The 18,304-nt window shown below is 36.5% G+C and overlaps 1 protein-coding gene across 2 annotated transcripts in view; it reads right to left on the bottom strand.

The window, feature by feature from the left end:
- SEMA3C (semaphorin 3C) overlaps positions 1-18,304 on the bottom strand; it is a 179,182-nt gene that overhangs the window by 20,833 nt on the left and 140,045 nt on the right. For both annotated transcript variants that reach the window (XM_007982361.3, XM_038004544.2), the window contains exon 13: positions 1,806-1,894. In XM_007982361.3, coding sequence (XP_007980552.1) covers positions 1,806-1,894 — 89 coding nt within the window. The remainder of the gene's footprint in view (positions 1-1,805; positions 1,895-18,304) is intronic.

Below are 18,304 nucleotides of genomic sequence, written 5' to 3'. Positions count from 1 at the left end.
AGACAGTAACTGTATTCGGTAACTGTGTCTCCCGACTTGGCCGTATCAATCACTGGCACACACATTAGTAAGAAAACTCAGACTTTTTTTGGTGTCTCTTGAGCTGATGTCCCCACATGCATTCTGACTGACTCTGTTTTTCCACTGAGAGTTTATTATTCAAGATGATAACACCAGCATAACTCATATGACAGACCATAAGTAGTTAGCACGTGATCAGAATAACTCATGTTTCTTTCTGTAACATGTATGTTTAGGCTTATGTCATGCTCACTTAATTTAACATTTCCTGATAATCAAAAGGTGATATTTCAGTATAAAAAATAAAGTGCTGCTATATGACATTTTTGCTATCTTCAACAATACTCCAGAATAAGGCACTTCATATTATTTTGGCAAGCCAAGTTGTCCCTATAGAGTTGAATGAGAAAAAAAAAAAAATATGTTTTATATAATGTAATTTCGGTTAATCTAGTGAAAAAAATAAATTTCTTTATAAAACAAAGCATGAAAAAAGCACTTGTCTGAATATCATTAACATCATTTTATGAGCCCAATTTTAACATGCCAATCACAAAGAACCTGTGCCAGTTAGTCTAGCATTAAAACTTACACATTTAATAATGTAGTAGGAAACTTGGCAGAGTTCCGCAAATTTTTTATTTGATTCTATTACATATTTCTTTACATTTAAAATTTGTTACCTAAATCTAACAGTGCTGCACCCTACCCTCTTACGTACTTATAAAGTCAATATTTTTGGTGACTGTGGGAATGTCTATTAGTGAGTCAATACATTCTAAGTCTACTCAACTAAGCAAAGCAATTTGCTGGACTAACAATAGTCTGCTACTAGGAGTTCTAAAGTGTTACTTTTACTCAGTCATAGGCTGACTCCGGTCTTTTGTTGTGTCTGGGCCATTGTTTCTTAATTGGTTTAGTTGGAAATAGTGGTCTGCAGCAGGACTGATTCCATGCCAAACTTTCTTTGCAATTCTAATAGCTCCTCCGCTGCGCTTTACCCATCTTTCCAAATGCAGATAAAAAGCACCATGTGAACTACAGTGACTGATACTGTGAGCAGAGAAGGGCACGGCAGGACACCACAAATCCCCTCTCCTGGCTCACAGATAAAGAACAGGCACTCTGCCCTGACCAGGTGAGATCTTACAGTACTGAACTTCCCTTGGGTAGGCTTTTTTTTCTGTCCTCTTTTTTCTTTTTTTATCCCAAATTCAAGGACAAGGAGAATAATACAAGGAAATCTCAAGTTCTGATAGAACATGAAGTTCTGAGTGGTAAAGAGACAACATTTGTTTTATTTAACTGAAGTGACATTTGAGTTAAAGGCAATAAAACAAGAGAAAACAAAGTCGTTTTTCATGAAATTACTGGCTAAAAAAATATGAGAAAGCTTATCTAACAATCAATAATGTGAAAGTATTTGGGTTTCAGTGGCTTGTGAAGCAAATGATAAAAGCCCTTTCATGGCAAAATCTTCCAGACCTTGACAACTAGAACTCATTTTTTAAAAATAATGATGACCACAATTTTTCAAGTTGTGATGATAGCTTAAAAACAGAAAGAATCTTTTTATGTTAAGATAACTTGAAATGTAGGAAAACATTTTGCAAAAATATTTGTTCTGTATTTCTTATTTTATCTGGTGTTTTCCTACCCTCAAAAATTCATAACATTCATTTATTTGATCTTTTATCAAATACAGTTTCCTCCCAACTGGCTGTAAGATTAAATAATTCCACTCATCATGCATGTTATGAGATTAATAGAAGAGATGTTCAAACCTTAAAGACTTCCAGCTCCTCCAGAATGAGCTCGCCACTGACAGAGTTGTTAGTAGGAAGAACAACCACTTTTTGCACAGTACCCCGATCTAAATTTAAAAAAAGCAGCAATGAGATGTTACAATACTTTTTAAAAGAAAGCTATTTAGACACAGGACTACTGACTTAGAACATTATTTATATAAGTATTTAGTAATCAAAAAACACTGTATATATTAAACCATTGTCATGTGCTGAATGTATACCAAATCTCATAAAAATTGAAACACATACAATTCAAGGGGAACCAACATGAATATCTTACATTTTGCACATATTGGGTGTAGCTACAACTATGAGAGAAGGAAAGAATCTCCAAATGTTAAGTCAAAAGTTCAGAACCGAATGTGTATTCTTATAATACAATACATAAGGTTTTTTGTTTTGTTTTGCTTTTTTGAGACAGAGTCTTGCTCTGTTGTCCAGGCTGGAGTGCAGTGGTGCAATCTCGGCTCACTGCAACCTCCACCTCCCGGGTTCAAGTGATTCTCCTGCTGCAGCCTCCCGAGTATCTGGGATTACAGGCGCCCACCACCATGCCTGGCTAAGTTTTTGTATTTTTAGTAGAGACAGGGTTTCACCATATTAGTTAGGATGGTCTCGATCTCCTGATCTCACGATCCACCCACCCTGGCCTCCCAAAGTCCTGGGATTACAGGCATGGTGAGCCAATGTAACCGGCCAATACCTAAGTTTAAGTTTGATCATTAATATTACTTTCTCTTCCACACCAACATTATAAAGTGACAATCTCATTTTGTTAACATTAAAACAATGATTTCATTATCCAAAGAAAGATGACTACAAATGAATTTTTATAATAACTGTATAAGTCACTAGGATTGGAAAATTCACATTTGGTCTGTAACTATGATGAACTTTAGACATGGTAAAATGTTTCCCTCACCATTCAAAATTATCTTCAAAAAAGAAACATAACTGTTTTTATTTCAGGTGTGGATTCCTATTCATAGAAAAGTTCTACTATTTACACAACTTTGTCAGTTTGTTACAGTAGGTAGTCAGACATGAATAGGTGAGGAGAGTCCCCACCCCCAACCAGTAATGTCAGGCGACCAACGGGTGATGGTCAGGCAGTTATCACGTCATGTCTCTTTAAAATAATAACTGGTTGCAGCTGGTGCTGAGGCAGGAAAATAGGGTCTGGAGGCAGGGAGCGTCAAGCCAATTCACACTTCAGCTATGACAGGAAATATCCTCTCCACAGGGCATACACCGGGTAAATGACTTTGTAACTTTACCTCATCCCTTTCCTTTACACAGGTCATACCCCAAATAGAGGGTATTTAAACTCCAAAAAGTTCTGTAATGGGGCCTTTGAGCCCGTATGCTCAGGCCCACTCCCACACTGTGGAGTGTACTTTCCTTTTCAATAAAACCCTTCATTCCTTCCTTGCTTTGTGTGTTTTGTCCAACTCTTTGCTCAAGATGCCAAGAACCTGGACACCCTCCACCGTTAACAGTGCCAGGGAAACACAGTCTCCCAGTAGATGGAAACACCTGAAACTGGTGATCGGCAGCTTCCCAATAAGATCTCAGGAGCTGGGTGGGTGAGTGAGCGCAAGCATGTGCATTAACAGGCAAAACAGGGGAATTTTACTGGTATCTGACCTTCTTTTAGGAATGCTAGACTGTGAAGGGAAGAACGCCTCAAGTGAGCACGGGCACAACTCCAGTCAACACACTGTGCATGCTCCCCTCCCACGTGCTGGCAGGCCACCATGCCTGCGGACAGCCTACCCCAAGGCAGGAATCAAGGGAGAAGGGACCCAAGACCCCAGAAGTATGTGAACCTGTAACACCCTAAGTCAAAGGCCAAAACTACAAAACTTGATTTCTCAAGTCACACAATTGTATTTTCCTTCCTTTAATTCCTGCTCTAAAGCTTTTCAATACACTTTTAACTCCTGTTCTAGAATTGCTTTGGTCTCTCACTCTGTCTTAGGCCCCTTGGTCAAGTTCTTTCTTCTGGGGAAGCAAGAACTTAGGTTGCTGCAGACTCATACAAATATGCCGCCAGTAACAAGCTGGCAATATGCTTCTTTGGATATTCTCAAAATGTAGAGGAAATATTGAAATTAGAGGATCCAAATAAGCTAAATCAAGTAAGAAATGTACTCGTATTTCCCAATTACAGATAGCCAAAAACTGAGATGCCCAAATAAATATAAGAATATAAGAAATAATATTTATGTCAATATTTGTAATTAAAATGGTTTCACAAGTCACATAAACATTATGCATATAATCATGCAACTCTACCAATCACATACATTTTAGGTTGAAAAGACACTAGTTTACATTTAGCAATGTGGATGTTAAAGCAAATTTGTGAGTAATCTGGCAAAGTAAAAATGGATTTACTTAAAATGTTTCTATTAATTAGTGAGTTGGATCATAAATATCAAGATATTGCTCTTTTAAATTATAACTATAAATTTTTAATTTGTAAATATGTATTATAATCAACATAATGCACATTTTTAAATTCTGTTGAAAATGTTCTAAGAAAAATTAACTTGAACTGAATTGTACAGGAATTTACAACCAGAAATCATTTAGTGAGTAATACGATAAATTTCAAATCTCACATCTCAAGTTGGCTTCTATTCCACAGGCACGAGTTACTCTGACATCAAAGATTTTATCTCATGTTTATAGTTTGTGTCTTATGAATCCAATGGAGTCAAAGTAATTCTTAATAAAGAATAAACTCAACTTTAAAACACTGCAAACTAAAAAATAAAAATCCACTAAATTAAAAACAATGTTTATACAAAAGAGCAAGACAGAGTTTGCCATGATAATGCCTGAAATTTGTAAGGATACAAAGCATAAGCACATAATCTTGGAAGTTGCAAAGCACTCTGTAATTTAAAATTCACTTCTTAAACCATACTCAAAAAAAGTGAAAATAATAATAATCCAAAAGATTTGCAGGCTTTAGTTTTAATCAAAAAGCTCTGAAATATCTGTTTTGTAGCTTCTTCCTTAGAATTACCCCGATAACAACTTAGATGATTTTCTTGAAAGATAAATAATACAAGTAAAAATTAGAAGTGAAAAAGCATTTGGGGATGCTGTGCAGAGACATGTCACAATTGAAAAGGGATGCATGTGGTTGGAGGTGTTCCTTAATTTCTACTAACAACCTATTGGAATTAGCAGTGGAAACTTCTAGGGAAATACAACATACCAAAAAACGATCTGAAAGCCAGGAAACTGTGATAGCTAGGGCAAGATTTGTGTGTGCATGTGAGTGTGTGTGTGTGTGTGTGTGTAAACGACCACACACATGTATATGCATATATGTTCCTGCTGAATATTTGTTGAATTAATCTGTAGGCCATGAAGGATGAGAGAAAACTCAAGAGGATACAGATGTAAAATCTTTGTTATACGGGCATGTTATCATAAAAAGCATGTTCTTTGTGTTAACAAATCGTATCAGTTTTACAGTTCCCTGCTGCAGTTTGTAAGAATCACTACCATTCTATGTGACAGCAAAATCCACATTCTTTCTTCTTTGTTTGCAACTCATCTTTAATCATTATGGATATATAATAGTTGTACATATTTATGAGGTATATGTGATATTTTGAGATACATATACAATGTTTAATGATCAAATCAGGGTAACTGAGGTACTCATTATCTTAAGCATTTATCATTTCTTTGTGTTAGGAACATTCCAATTCCAGTCTTTTAGTTATTTTAAAATATGCAATAAATTTCTGTTAATTATAGTTGCCCTATGAAAAGAGACGGAGTAGAGGCTGTGTATAACACAGCTCCAAATAAAACCACGTAAAAACAGGTTTTGATTAGAAAGGTTCCAATAGATAAAACTATCAGCTCTGAAAAGAATTAAGTACTCTCAAATGATACAACTGACTCCATATTTCCCCAATGTTTTCACTTACTATGACAGCAAAATTTTACAGAAATCCCCATTTTCTTCTGACAGGTCCCACAACAAACGTACTTTATGCATACCATCTTTAAAATATTACATAAAGAAGGGCTATAAAGATGAGCTAATAAAAAGATAATGCAGGCCGGGCACAGTGGCTCACGCCTGCAATCCCAGCACTTTGGGAGGCCAAGGTGGGCGCATCACCTGAAGTCAGGAGTTAGAGACCAGCCCGCCCAACATGGCGAAACCCTGTCTCTACTAAAAATACAAAAAATTAGCCAGGTGTGGTGGCAGGCACCTGTAAATCCAGCTGCTGAGGAAGCTGAGGCATGAGAATCGCTTAAACCTGGGAGGCGGAGGTTGCAGTAGGCTGAGATAGTGTCACTGCACACCAGCCTGGGGGATAGAGCAAGAGTCTGTCCCTCCCTCCCCCCCCAAAAAAGATAATGCAAAACCTGTTTTTTATCCATTTGCAATAAAAGTTACAATACTACTTTTAGTCATTTCTCTTTTCCTTTGTTATTTTTGGTTTTGACAGTAATGGGTTCCCTATATGAGGACTACTTCTGAGGTATCCTTGGGCTGTATCGTTTACTAATAATTAAGTAAGTAGTCTTAAGTTGTCTTCTATCCATTTTCACTCACTGATTCAACAAGAAAGTATTGAGTGAGTTCAGTGAGTTGAGCAGTATGCATGCAAACACACAGGCATAGGACTCAAGAGTTCAGAATCTAGAATTCATGGTTTTCTGAGAAGTAAGTGTGTTCCCATTAAAATGTTCATCATTGAGAGATAGGCATTCCAGAATGGCCATAAAACTCCCAATTACTTATGTCCACAAAAAGCCATCTCCACGCCCTTTCGTTTGAAGATAATAATATACTTATCAAATGTCTTCCTTCTGGGGGTGATGAGAATGGTATTCTCTGAATGTATTCACAACTATAAATCCTTTTTAGTGTTCTGTAGAATTGGGTTATTTTTACATCCTTGGGGAAAGCACCATGCCTATGATATAGTTACAGTGAAGCTGTCACTTCTTTTTTCTTTAAACTTCACTTTGCTATTGTATAAAACGTAAATAATAACCATGCTTTTCATAATGGCTATCTAAAAATCCATTAAGCTAAGGCTAAAGCCTAGCCAGAATCACTTCCCTTCTTTTGGCACTAACACCCTGACACATCTTTCGGAAACACCAACTACCTCATTTCGAGTCTACCTGGTTAAGGAATGGCTTACCTCTCTCCCAGCTCCAGGGAGGCCCACATGATGTAGGCCTGGCCAACAAGAGCATACCCTTGCCCCTGTGATTCACATAAGAACGGGCTAGAAACAAGTGAGGGCCCTGCCCTTCCTGGGAATGAGTGAAGTGAGACTCTACTTCTTTCTGAAATCAGGAGCATTAAAGCTTGTAAATCTGGAGGTGCTGGAGCCATTCTTGCTACCACATGCAGAGACTTCATTTAAGAACAAGCAATGCACAGGAAAATAAAACTGAAAGGTGGTGAAATAAGTTCCTGACAACATGATATTAGCACAAATTCAGCTATGTCTGAGGCTGTGTTCTGGATTTCTCAGTTAAACGAAGAAAACGGTATTTTGTAAGTAGTCTGAGTAAGGTGTGTGGTCACTTTCAGTTGAAAGAGTTCTGACTCATAAAAATTAAACAAATAAGACATGGAAATTGCTTAGCATGGTGTCTGGCACATCAATAACATTCTCAGTAAGTGGAAGTTATGTTTTAGCTTTAGCTCCATCATTGAGTACACTTTTGACACGATTGTAGTCACTTTCTTTGACTGGATCTCAATTTTCTCATCTGTGAGGTATAGATAATAGAGATACTCTAAATACATTAAAGCATTGTGTGAATAAGCAAGACAAATCTGCAAAGTGATTTACATAATGCAACTCTATGCACAAAGATAACACAGCAGACTCATCAATCCATATGAGATATTTTTATTTTGTTTTATTAAATCATTAAAGAAAATTTCCTAGACAGGCTTCCTTCCTACCTTATTTTATACTATCTAATTTTTTTTCTAATATAAGGAGCACAGCAATTATCCTTAAACCTTTCCACTGTCTCTGGATCAGCTTGCATTTATAAGTACAGTAAGTGCTGGCTGTGGCAGGCAAGTGATCAAACACAGCTCACTACCAAGCAGGTTATTGGAATAGTCATTTGTATATCTATCTCCTGAGTCTTATGTAAACAGTCCTTAGGGAGTTTCCCTGGAAACTGATGTGCCAAACTGTCTGCTTTCCCCTGTGCTTCTGGTTGCCTAGGAATTTGGGGCAACACTGCCTCCTTAATGAGATCTGGCCAGTCCCTTCCTCCTGGTTGCTAACCTATAAACGTATTCCAGTCAGGGCCAGCTTCATGGGTGTGTCACCCACAGTCACACAAGTTCCTGTGCTCTTAGTGCTCCTAGGTGTTAGTCTAGGTAGCCCCGTACATGATATTGGGGTAAATTATTGAGAAATAATTAGTTCTAGTATTAATTTATAGTAGTATTATAAAAGATAAAATCACCATATTTACTAAAAAGCATCTCTTCCCTTTTAATAATTTTCTGAGAGGACTTGCTTATTAAAATAAGGAAACATACTTTGAAAGCCCAAAAAAGAACTGCAAAATCTTTGCTTGGCAAATGAATGCTTAATAGAGATGAGGGAGGTATGACTAGACATGTCAATTATTAATTTCTATAATTATGTATTGATAATTGGCTGCCTTATTTTACATTAAAATACCCATTCCTAATACATTTATTACATTTATTTTCCTGTTAGGTAATCAAACTGCTGCTACAATCGTTTAATAGTGAGTTTTAACATTTCAGAATAAAACTGAATCATGAGTTATAAAATCTTTATTGGTTCCTTGAATCTACTTTTAAAAGGTAGCATTCTATGCATGTGTTTGCCTTGTTACAAAAAAATATAAAGTATTTCTAAACAGAGTTATTTAGCACAATTTCTCACGTTTAGCAGGGTTTCTCACATGGTGAGCTTTGAATTGGTAATTGGAAAGCTGTAACGTTGACACCTTCAGCCTCAGCCCTGGGGGCATTAGAGCCCCAGTCGGGCATCTCAAGTGTCTGTATTTGAGGGGAGGCCCTTAGAAAGGCTGTCTCAACAAAAGCCAACTAATCATCTTCCCAAGTGTGTTGATGCTAAAGATTTTATAGGGTCATATAAATTTGGAAGGACTGGGTTAAACTAGGTTAATTTTTTCTTTTTCTCCCTGCAGAGCCTTTCAGAAAAGTTAACATTCTTTGTTGCATTATGAGGAAAACAGTGTACTCAGTGACTTTCAAGTTTATTTGCTGATACCATTAATTTCACTTAGCTCCTTAGCACCTTATTCTGGCTTTCAGATTACCTCACTCAAAGTCACCTTCGGAGTTTACTAAAAATACAGATGCTGCTTCCCACATCACACCACAGACATAATTTCTGGAGGTGCTGCATATTAAATAAGCTTTAGAGAAGAAGCATGTGTTTGCTCAAACATTAAAGAATCATGAGAGACAAACAGTATAATTTTTTAAACCTATTTCATTTCTTGGTAGTTGTCTGTATTTAATCAAAGAGAAAGCTACCAAATTAGTTTTTAAAATATAAATGTTACTTTTTTTTCTATTTTTAGCTAAAATAACATATTTTCTACAACTATATTAAATTATTGACTTATTTGCAATATAATAAAATATTCGGGGGAAGTCTTCAGGCAGAATTTTAACAAATAATTTTCACATGGTTTGAAAATTAGAGTACATATATAATTTAAGAAATTGTAAAAATAATGATCTTCAGTAAAATGAATGATAAAGCCTAGAGTTGGCATAAAAATAAGGAAATAGACATTTTCAAATGCTTTTGGTAGAACTGTAATCAGGAAAATCTTTCTGCAGGGTAATATGGCCATTGACCATGATGGGGTAACTGATACTAGAGTACTTTCCTGCAGTAAGCAAATAAAAAACTGGACAAAATGTATGAGGCCATTCTTTTTAGGTAACAGCTAACAGGCAGTACAAGACTAGAAGAAAGGATACTCACAAGCTAATCTTCATGATCATCCCCCACTTTCTGTCTGGGAACAATCCCAACAGAGGTTCAGAGAGCTTGTGTTCAAGCAGAACATGGTGGTCCCACTAAGATGAGGAGGCAGATACGAAAATGTGGGGCAGCAGAAAGAAATCAATTCTGTGGTACAGAGTGTCAGAGAGAGGGAGGCATCCAGAAAGTGGGTTTCAGAAATCCACGTGGAAACACTCTGTGAGTCTGTGCTTGAGTCCTGGGCTACATATGCAGGATGAGAGCACCAAAGGCTTACCAGATTGCAGGTGCTACTTGAGAAAACTGTTCAGATAAATTACAGGTTTGGCAATTCTGGAAGAGCAAAGCTGGATGAAGTTGTTCTTGCTTCAGTCAGATCTCATTAACACCTTGTTAAAAACCATGACATCCAGCTGACACAAGAAAGGCTGAGATTTTTAAAGTGTCATATTCTAGAGTAAGACCTAATTTAGGCCTGCCCTAACAAAACCCGTAACCTAATCTGATAAGACGTGGAAGGGAGAGATTTTGGAGTTTGAGTCCTGTAAAATTGGAGTGACATGCTTTAAGCATACGCATTCGAACAAAGAGTAGTACAAGTCCAAACAAGCGCAAAGCGATCAGCTAATAATAAAGTGCTTGCTATAATAAGAATGAACACCATCAGAGGAAGAAAACAGAACTCAAGCCCAGGGCATTATCCATGATTTCCAGGATTCAACAACATAATTCATTATACATAAAAAAGAGAGAAAACAGGACCAAGAGTCAAGAAGAACAAAGTTGAGATAAACCAGATGCTGGGCTTAGCAAATAACAGCTTTAAAGCAGTTACTGTAATTAGTATAAATATGTTCAAATAATACAACAAATATATTCAAAAACTAAAGGAAGGCATGGTTTCAACAAATTAACAGACACGAAAATTCAGAAAAGAAATAAAGACTATCCACCTAACAAGATGGAAATTTTAGAACTAAAAGTATAATAACAGAAATAAAATATTAACTCCATGGGTTTAACAGCAGATTAAAGTATTAAGAGTTGAAAGAGAAAACAGTCAATTAACTTGAAGACAGACTATAGAATTTATGCAATTGGAAGAACAGAGGGAAAAAAGACTGAAGGAGGTGAACAGACCCTCTTGGCCTGTGTATTATCAAATGGTCCAACATATATGTGACTAGAGTTTCACAAGAAGAAGAGAGAGATTGGAGAAGAAAAATACTTGAAAAAATAATGGCCATACACTTCCCAAATTTGATGAAAAACATTACATTATAGATATAAGGATTCATTAATAACCAAGCTGAAGAAATGTTAAAGGAGTCAAACCCTGGCATATTTTATGTAAACTGCTGAAAACAAACCATAGAGAAAAATCCTTGAAAGGAACAAGAGAAAAAATACATTGTCATGAGAACAAGGAACATAATTATTGGTAAGTTTTTATGAGAAACAAGGGTGACCAAGAAGATAATGGAATGACTCTTTTTTTCTTAAGGCTGAAAGAAAAGACAAAGTGAACCCACAATTCTATATCCACAAAAATACTCTTTTTAAAAAAGTGAAAACAATCAATAAAAGCATGGAAAGTTTGTTGCCTGCAGACCTCCTGCATTTGGAGAAATTTCTAAAGGATGCCTTTTACCATGAAGGGAATTGGTACAAAATGGAAACTCCAAAAGGAATGAGAATCTGGTATGATTCTCTTTTTGTTAGTGCTAACTGGTGTGCAGGTAGAAGTTTTGGAACTGCTACAGATATTTGAGAACATGGTAAAAGCTGAAATAAGAACAAAGCTGACCCATTTCCGAAAATCTTAGTGACAGAAAAATAAAACTATCTACTCTAAAAAATAAATTAAAAAGTCAAACAGACCTGTATGTGATATCTTAGAGTATTAAAAAATCAGTATTTTTAGTCTAATCCCTGTATTAAGTAGGGAATTATATTCTATTTTTAATGCAGGCCCATTATCTTTTATCTACAATTGTAAAACTCACAAGTTTGTTTTCTTTTTTCTTAAATTTCTTTGGTGGCAAAATCTGTCCTTACTTGAACTAATTTGGTCATAAAACCTGACCTGCACTGACTTCAGGCTATTTATGGCGGTTGTTTTTTTTACACAGGGTTTGAAGATTTCTGTTTCACTGCAGAAACAGTACTGTACATTATTACAGGGTGTGGTCCTGGGTTCTGCAAGTCACTTTACCTCATATATATGAATACATTACCTTTTCCTATTCAACTACTTCTGAATTCTGAGGCACACTTGGTTTCAAATAAGGTAATATAAACTGTAATTGCTTTTCTTTTTTTAAAAAATATTTTCTAGATCCTTTTTACAATGAGCATATGTAACTTTGGCAATAACAATTTAAGAGACATAGTTAAGTGAAGCTATAGACTGAAATGTATGTTCCTGTTTTTACTAAAATGATGAGTGTACATCCTCAAAAGCAGATCTACAAAGACGACTTTACTAAATCAGGATACCACTATGTCTGCCCAACAGTTATGTTAGAAGGAATACAACTAATTTGTACTATTCCCTCACACGCTGAACACCATGTATGTACAAGACCGTGCTCTATGAAGGTTCTCTTTTTGCAGTTATGAATGGCCCTCAGGAGTAGATAACGATTTCTCATTAACACACCAGTTAATGGCAGCCCCTACAACACTGCCAAGTAAATTACAAGGAAAAAGAAAATACACCTCCTTCTCCTGAATCTGCAACAAATGTCCTCTATTTCCATTTTATTCATTTTCGTTTTGCACTTGCAAACAGTATAGAGTAAAACCTGCCAAATGTAATCCCTTGTTTCTTTATAAAATGTGAATACAGTATTTGCCCTACACACCTGACAAGGCTGTTCAAGATCAAAGAAAAGAATCTACGTGAACCTTTCTTGTAAATTCTACAGATTGTAACTAATTTTACTCCCCATAGTCTGAAACTGGCTTTCCTATTTGTCTCTTCACCTGTTACATAAATTATTTATGTTCTTTTGCTATACACCAGTGGCTTTTACTTTTATCTAGAAATTCCAAAGGAAAGAAATGCCACCAACGTATTACCAACGGATTCATCTATGATGTCACTGAAGTTTTAAAAATATATATATTTTTTGCTTTCAGCTTTTCCTGATATAGTGGGTACTCAAATGTAGTTGATACTGGAAAATAATTGCATGCATATTGTTCATTACCATTTGTATTGCTTACAAGTATCCGAGCTCTGTCAAAGGAGATGCATTTTTTTGTTTTGTTCACTGCTTATGTCTAGTGAATAGAAGAGTATTGGACATGTGACAAACATTCAAAATACTTAGTAAATGCATAGATATATACTAATATATATGATATACATCATAGATATGTGTGATTGATTTCAATAATAGATATTATATAGGTAAGTGTGTATATGTATCTATTGAATGCTTACTAATTGCTAGGTTGTACACTCAGGCTTATACATATTTTATCTCATTTGTTCTTTAAAGTAAACCTATAAATTCTACTTTAAAGTTCTCCTATAAGGAAACTGGGCTTAGAGATGTTACATAATTTCCTCAATGTAATACAACTGATAAGTGATAGAGGGCAGGATTTAAACTTGAATGCCAAAATATATTCCCTAATTTTTTATCCAAGAATGACATTAAAAACCATTCTAATAAATTACTTTTTTTGGGTTTTTGTTTTGTTATGTTTTGTTTTTTGAGACGGAGTCTGGCTCTGTCCCCCAGGCTGGAATGCAGTGGCACAGTCTCGGCTCACTGCAACTTCTGCCTCCCAGGTTCAAGTGATTCTCCTGAGTAAGCCTCCCCAGTAGCTGGGATTACAGGTGCATGCCACCACACCCGGCTAATTTTTGTATTTTTAGTAGAGATGGGGTTTTGCCATGTTGGCCAGGCTGGTCTCAAACTCCTGACCTCGGGTGATCCACCTGCCTCAGCCTCCCAAAGTGCTGGGAGTACAGGCATGAGGCACTGCACCCAGCCTTGTATTTGGTTTTATACAAGGTTTTAGAGAAGTCACAACCAAAATTAGAAATCTCTTGATGTTCCCATATGTTGATCTAGATTTTTATAGGTGCACACAGATGCTTGCATCCATCATGGCTGTAGAAAATTTCAGAGTTAAACCTTTAGGCAAGTTAATTGAAAAATAGACTTCTGGGACAAAGTTGAAAGAGAAATCTTAAGGCCAGTGGTTTTACTAAACTAGAAAGTATATAACGAATGACTAAGTTATGTTTTAATTGAAACACACCAAAAAAGCAGAAAACAATAAAATGTTTCCTTTTAAGATTTGACCTAATACTTTATTTATTTAGCTAAGGTGTCTGTCCTCACAAAAATATCTGCTATATCTAATGTGTCAAAAAGTGTTTAGTAAGTTTGTATATTCTGGTTCTAGAAGCAAATTTTCTCTGTGAGGGTTAAAAAAACACCATAATACAGTATTGGCTCAAGTGATAATCCACCAAAAAAGGAATTACTACCATTATTTCCTGTGATATAGCTAAAGAATATTCACATAGGGCCTCAGCAATCACTGAAATTAATGTTTTAGGACTTTGTAAATTACTAAAAATTACATATCACGTTTTAGTATTCCTGTTTCATTACATTAAGAATTGTTTCTATTTATATTTTAATTTCAGATAAACTGACACACCTTCAATAATGCAGGTTTATTATGTAAGTTTTTACTGATCCTACACAAAGGATGCAACAACTACATTCCCAACGATGTAAATTCAGGGCTGACCTTCTCTATTTAATCCTTTATTGTTTGGGGAGAAGAATTACTCATCTGGGATTCATGAATTGTATGGTCACTCAACCTGTTTTCTTGCACCATTTTTTATCATAAGATAGGTTCTTCTGTGTTAGTTTTCAAAGTTTAAGCCACATACATAAACCGGCCTTGAATATCTATCTACATTTCTAGGTGCCTGGGTAAGGAAAACATCTTTCCTCTCAGAATGTGGCTATCAAACAACCCATTTACTCGCATTGTTAACCTCTTCCTACTTCTTTCTGTTCATGTCTCAGGTCTTTCCATCTGGAATGGTTATTCTCCTGGCAAATGTTACTAGTGTGTAAGAAGATAGGATGAGGAAAACAACCTACTACCAGGGCACTCAGCTATAACTGTGCCATGTCTGATGATCTTGACCACTGCATCTTCCTTCCCTTCAGTGTTTGTTCTTAAGACCACCACAATATCACATTCTTTTATTCTCCTGTTACTTGTATGATCACTCTCCATTTTCTTGGTAAATATTCTTTATTTTCCCACCCTTTAAATGAGCTCCAAGAGTTAAATCCTTATCTGCATAGTCTCCTAGAGTGACTTCAAGCATTTTCATGGATTCAGCTAACACCCACATTGCTAATGACTCCCAGATCTCCAACTCTAGCACAGTGCTCTCTATAACACCCTCTTTGACTTACCTGTCTGAATTAGTCCACCAAATCTTCAACTTCTTGTGAGACAGAGCAAAGCTTGAATTTAATTACTGTTCCTACTAGCTTTGCCATCCTAAGCAAGCATTTAATGTCTCAAAGCCTCAATTTACACAACTGTAAAATGGGGATAATGATTTTTATTGGGTTGCTGTGGGGTTTTAATGAAATAATGTAATTGAAGTGATCAATTTAGACTCTTATGCACAGTAGGTCAAAGGAGGAGGTAAGTGTGCCATTTATTAACAAAAATGAATTCATCACTCTCCAAATCGGATTGCTGATTCTCTCTTACCTTGATCAGTCAATGGTATTTCTTTCCACCACTTGCCAAGTCATAAATCTATGAATCAAGCCACAAATCAATTTTTTATCATCAGGTCCTTTCTTTCTCCCAAATACTTTTTAGACCAGATAATGTCATTTCTAATCCCTGTCTTAATTTAGGCTCTCATCATTTCTTACCTATAACCTGTAAAGAGTCTTATTTTATTTCCTCTGTCTTTAATGTATCCTCTACAACACTGTAAAAATGATCCACCTAAAAACATGTATGGGTCATGGCTGACACACTAAGGTGACCCTCAATGAGTCATGCTCTTGTATAACTCCTCCTCTTGAGTACAGGTGGAACATGTGACTTGCTTTTAAGCAACAGAAAAATACAAAAGTGATGGTATGTCAATATCAAGATTATGATTATATGAGACCCCATCTCAGCAGACTGAAGTGAGAGACTCTACTAGCCTTGAAGAAGCAAACAACCACATTTTAAAAAGCCAATGAGGAGATCTATGTGCAAAAACCTGTGGGTGGCCTCAAGGAGCTAAGGACCTTACTTCTGCAAAAGGAAGGAACTGAATTTTGCCAAAAACCAGGTGGGTTTGGAAGAGGACCTTGAACTTTAAAAAACAATTGTAGCCTGGCTAAATTTTGTTGTGAGACCGTGATCAGAGAGGCTAGCTAAGCAATCATCCTTGGGAGCTGTAAGATAATAAATGTATGTAGCCTTACGCCACAAATTTTGTGGTAATTTGTTACACAGCAATAGAACACTATCTCAAATATGTATTAGGCAGCCACTCCCATGCAAAATAAATATTTATTGAATTAGATTAAATTGTCTCCTCCATTGAGTCAAGAGATTCTTAAAGGAAAATGATGTTGCCATTTTTCTTTATATATCGTAAGTCCTGGAATGCAATAATCTCAATAAATTCTAATGACTGAATAAATGACATCTTTGTGATATATTACTATGTTATTCTATACTGGTTGAGAAAAGCTCTAGAACATAACCTGTTATCTTTTTGCATAAATCAGTGGGGACATTTCCAGAGTTTTAAAACATCAGAATTGATTAATCTTTATTTTAAAAATTATTAAAAGAAGCATAGATTAAGTTATAACTCAAAAGCTAGTTGTCTTAAGCTTCTATTGCTGTCATGAGCAAATTACTACCAATTTAGTGTCTTAAAAACACACGTTGAAGGCCGGGCACAGTGGCTCATGCCTGTAATCCCAGCACTTTGGGAGGCCGAGGTGGGCAAATGGTTTGAGCCCAGGAATTCAAGATCAGCCTGGGCAACTTGGAGAAACCCCATCTCTACTAATAAGAGAAAAATTAGCCAGGTGCGGTCGTGTGCGCCTATAGTACCAGATACTCGGGAGGCTGAATTGGGAGGATCACCTGAGCCCGGGGTACAGAGATTGCAGCGAGCTGAGATCACATAACTGCACTCCGGCCTGGGCTGCAGAGTGAGACCCTGTCTCAAAAACAACACAAATTTATTATCTTAGAGTTCTGTAAACTAGAACGCCATCACAGGTCTCACTGCACTAACAAAAGATTTTGAGAGGGTTCCTTTCTGGATGCTTTAGGGACAATGAATATACTTCCTTGCTTTTTCCAGCTTCTAGAGACCACCTGCATTCCTTGGCATGTGGTCTCATTCCTCCATCTCAAAAGCCAGCTAAGTCACGTTTCTCTGACACTTCTTCCACTATGACATCTCTAACAATGGCCAGGAAAGCTCTGCTTTTTAAGGACTCATATGATTAGAATGGGCACACCCAAGCAATTCAGGAAAATCTCCCCATCTCAAAGTCCGTAACATTAAACATAGCTGCAAGTTCCTTTTCGCAAGTAAGATAACATGTCCCCAGTTCCAAAGATTAGGACATAGAGATCTTTTGGGACAGAGGCATTATTCTGCCCGCCCCATTAGTGGAAGAGAAGAATAAGAATGCAACTCATTGTAACACATATGACTCTAATACCACAGACTTCCTCAGAAACTCAGTTTTCAGATCTTTTCATTCCAACTTATACTACATTTCATATTCTAAAATGAAACATTTCCTTCTATTTTCTAGAATTTGAACTTTTCCAAGTTCAATAAAAAAATTTAAAAGTCAGCTTTCTGCAAAAACCACCACAACTGGCAGCTCTAGCCTTCCTATGGATACTCACATAGGGAAGGCCTGGCCTGACTGAGCAGCAGGCTGTGAATTCTTCTCCTCGGGACAAAGCCTGCCAAGTCTGCCTCAGGGAAACTTGGCAGCACATCAAGAACAAAAACTTAGTGTGGCCATTTATTCCTGACACACAGACAATAGACTGCATCATTTAATGTCTTCAGGCTAGAAAATTTTTCTTACATTCATATCACTAGAGGGTTAAATAGGGGCAACACCCAGGGATGAGGTCTGACTGTAATTGTTTTCAAGTCATCTAGAGAAACATCAGGGATTCAGTAGTAAATGAGCCAGCGGTGCAGAGCGAATCACTGCCCTCTGTCCTCCTGCTGAGAGCCACTAGGTCCTTGCATGATTTTCTAAACTCTCCAAATATATGCAGAATCCATTTTAATTAAGGAAACAAAAACATGCCAAAGACTTTGATGGGTGTTTTGGTGAGCGTGTAAGACATTTTGAATATAGACATGGGTCCCATTTTAACACA

This window comes from Chlorocebus sabaeus, chromosome 21, assembly GCF_047675955.1.
Source record: "Chlorocebus sabaeus isolate Y175 chromosome 21, mChlSab1.0.hap1, whole genome shotgun sequence".
In the NCBI taxonomy this organism is placed as follows: domain Eukaryota; kingdom Metazoa; phylum Chordata; class Mammalia; order Primates; family Cercopithecidae; genus Chlorocebus; species Chlorocebus sabaeus.
The sequence above is the reverse complement of the archived record's forward strand: the minus strand, read 5'-3'. Positions and strand labels throughout refer to the sequence as shown.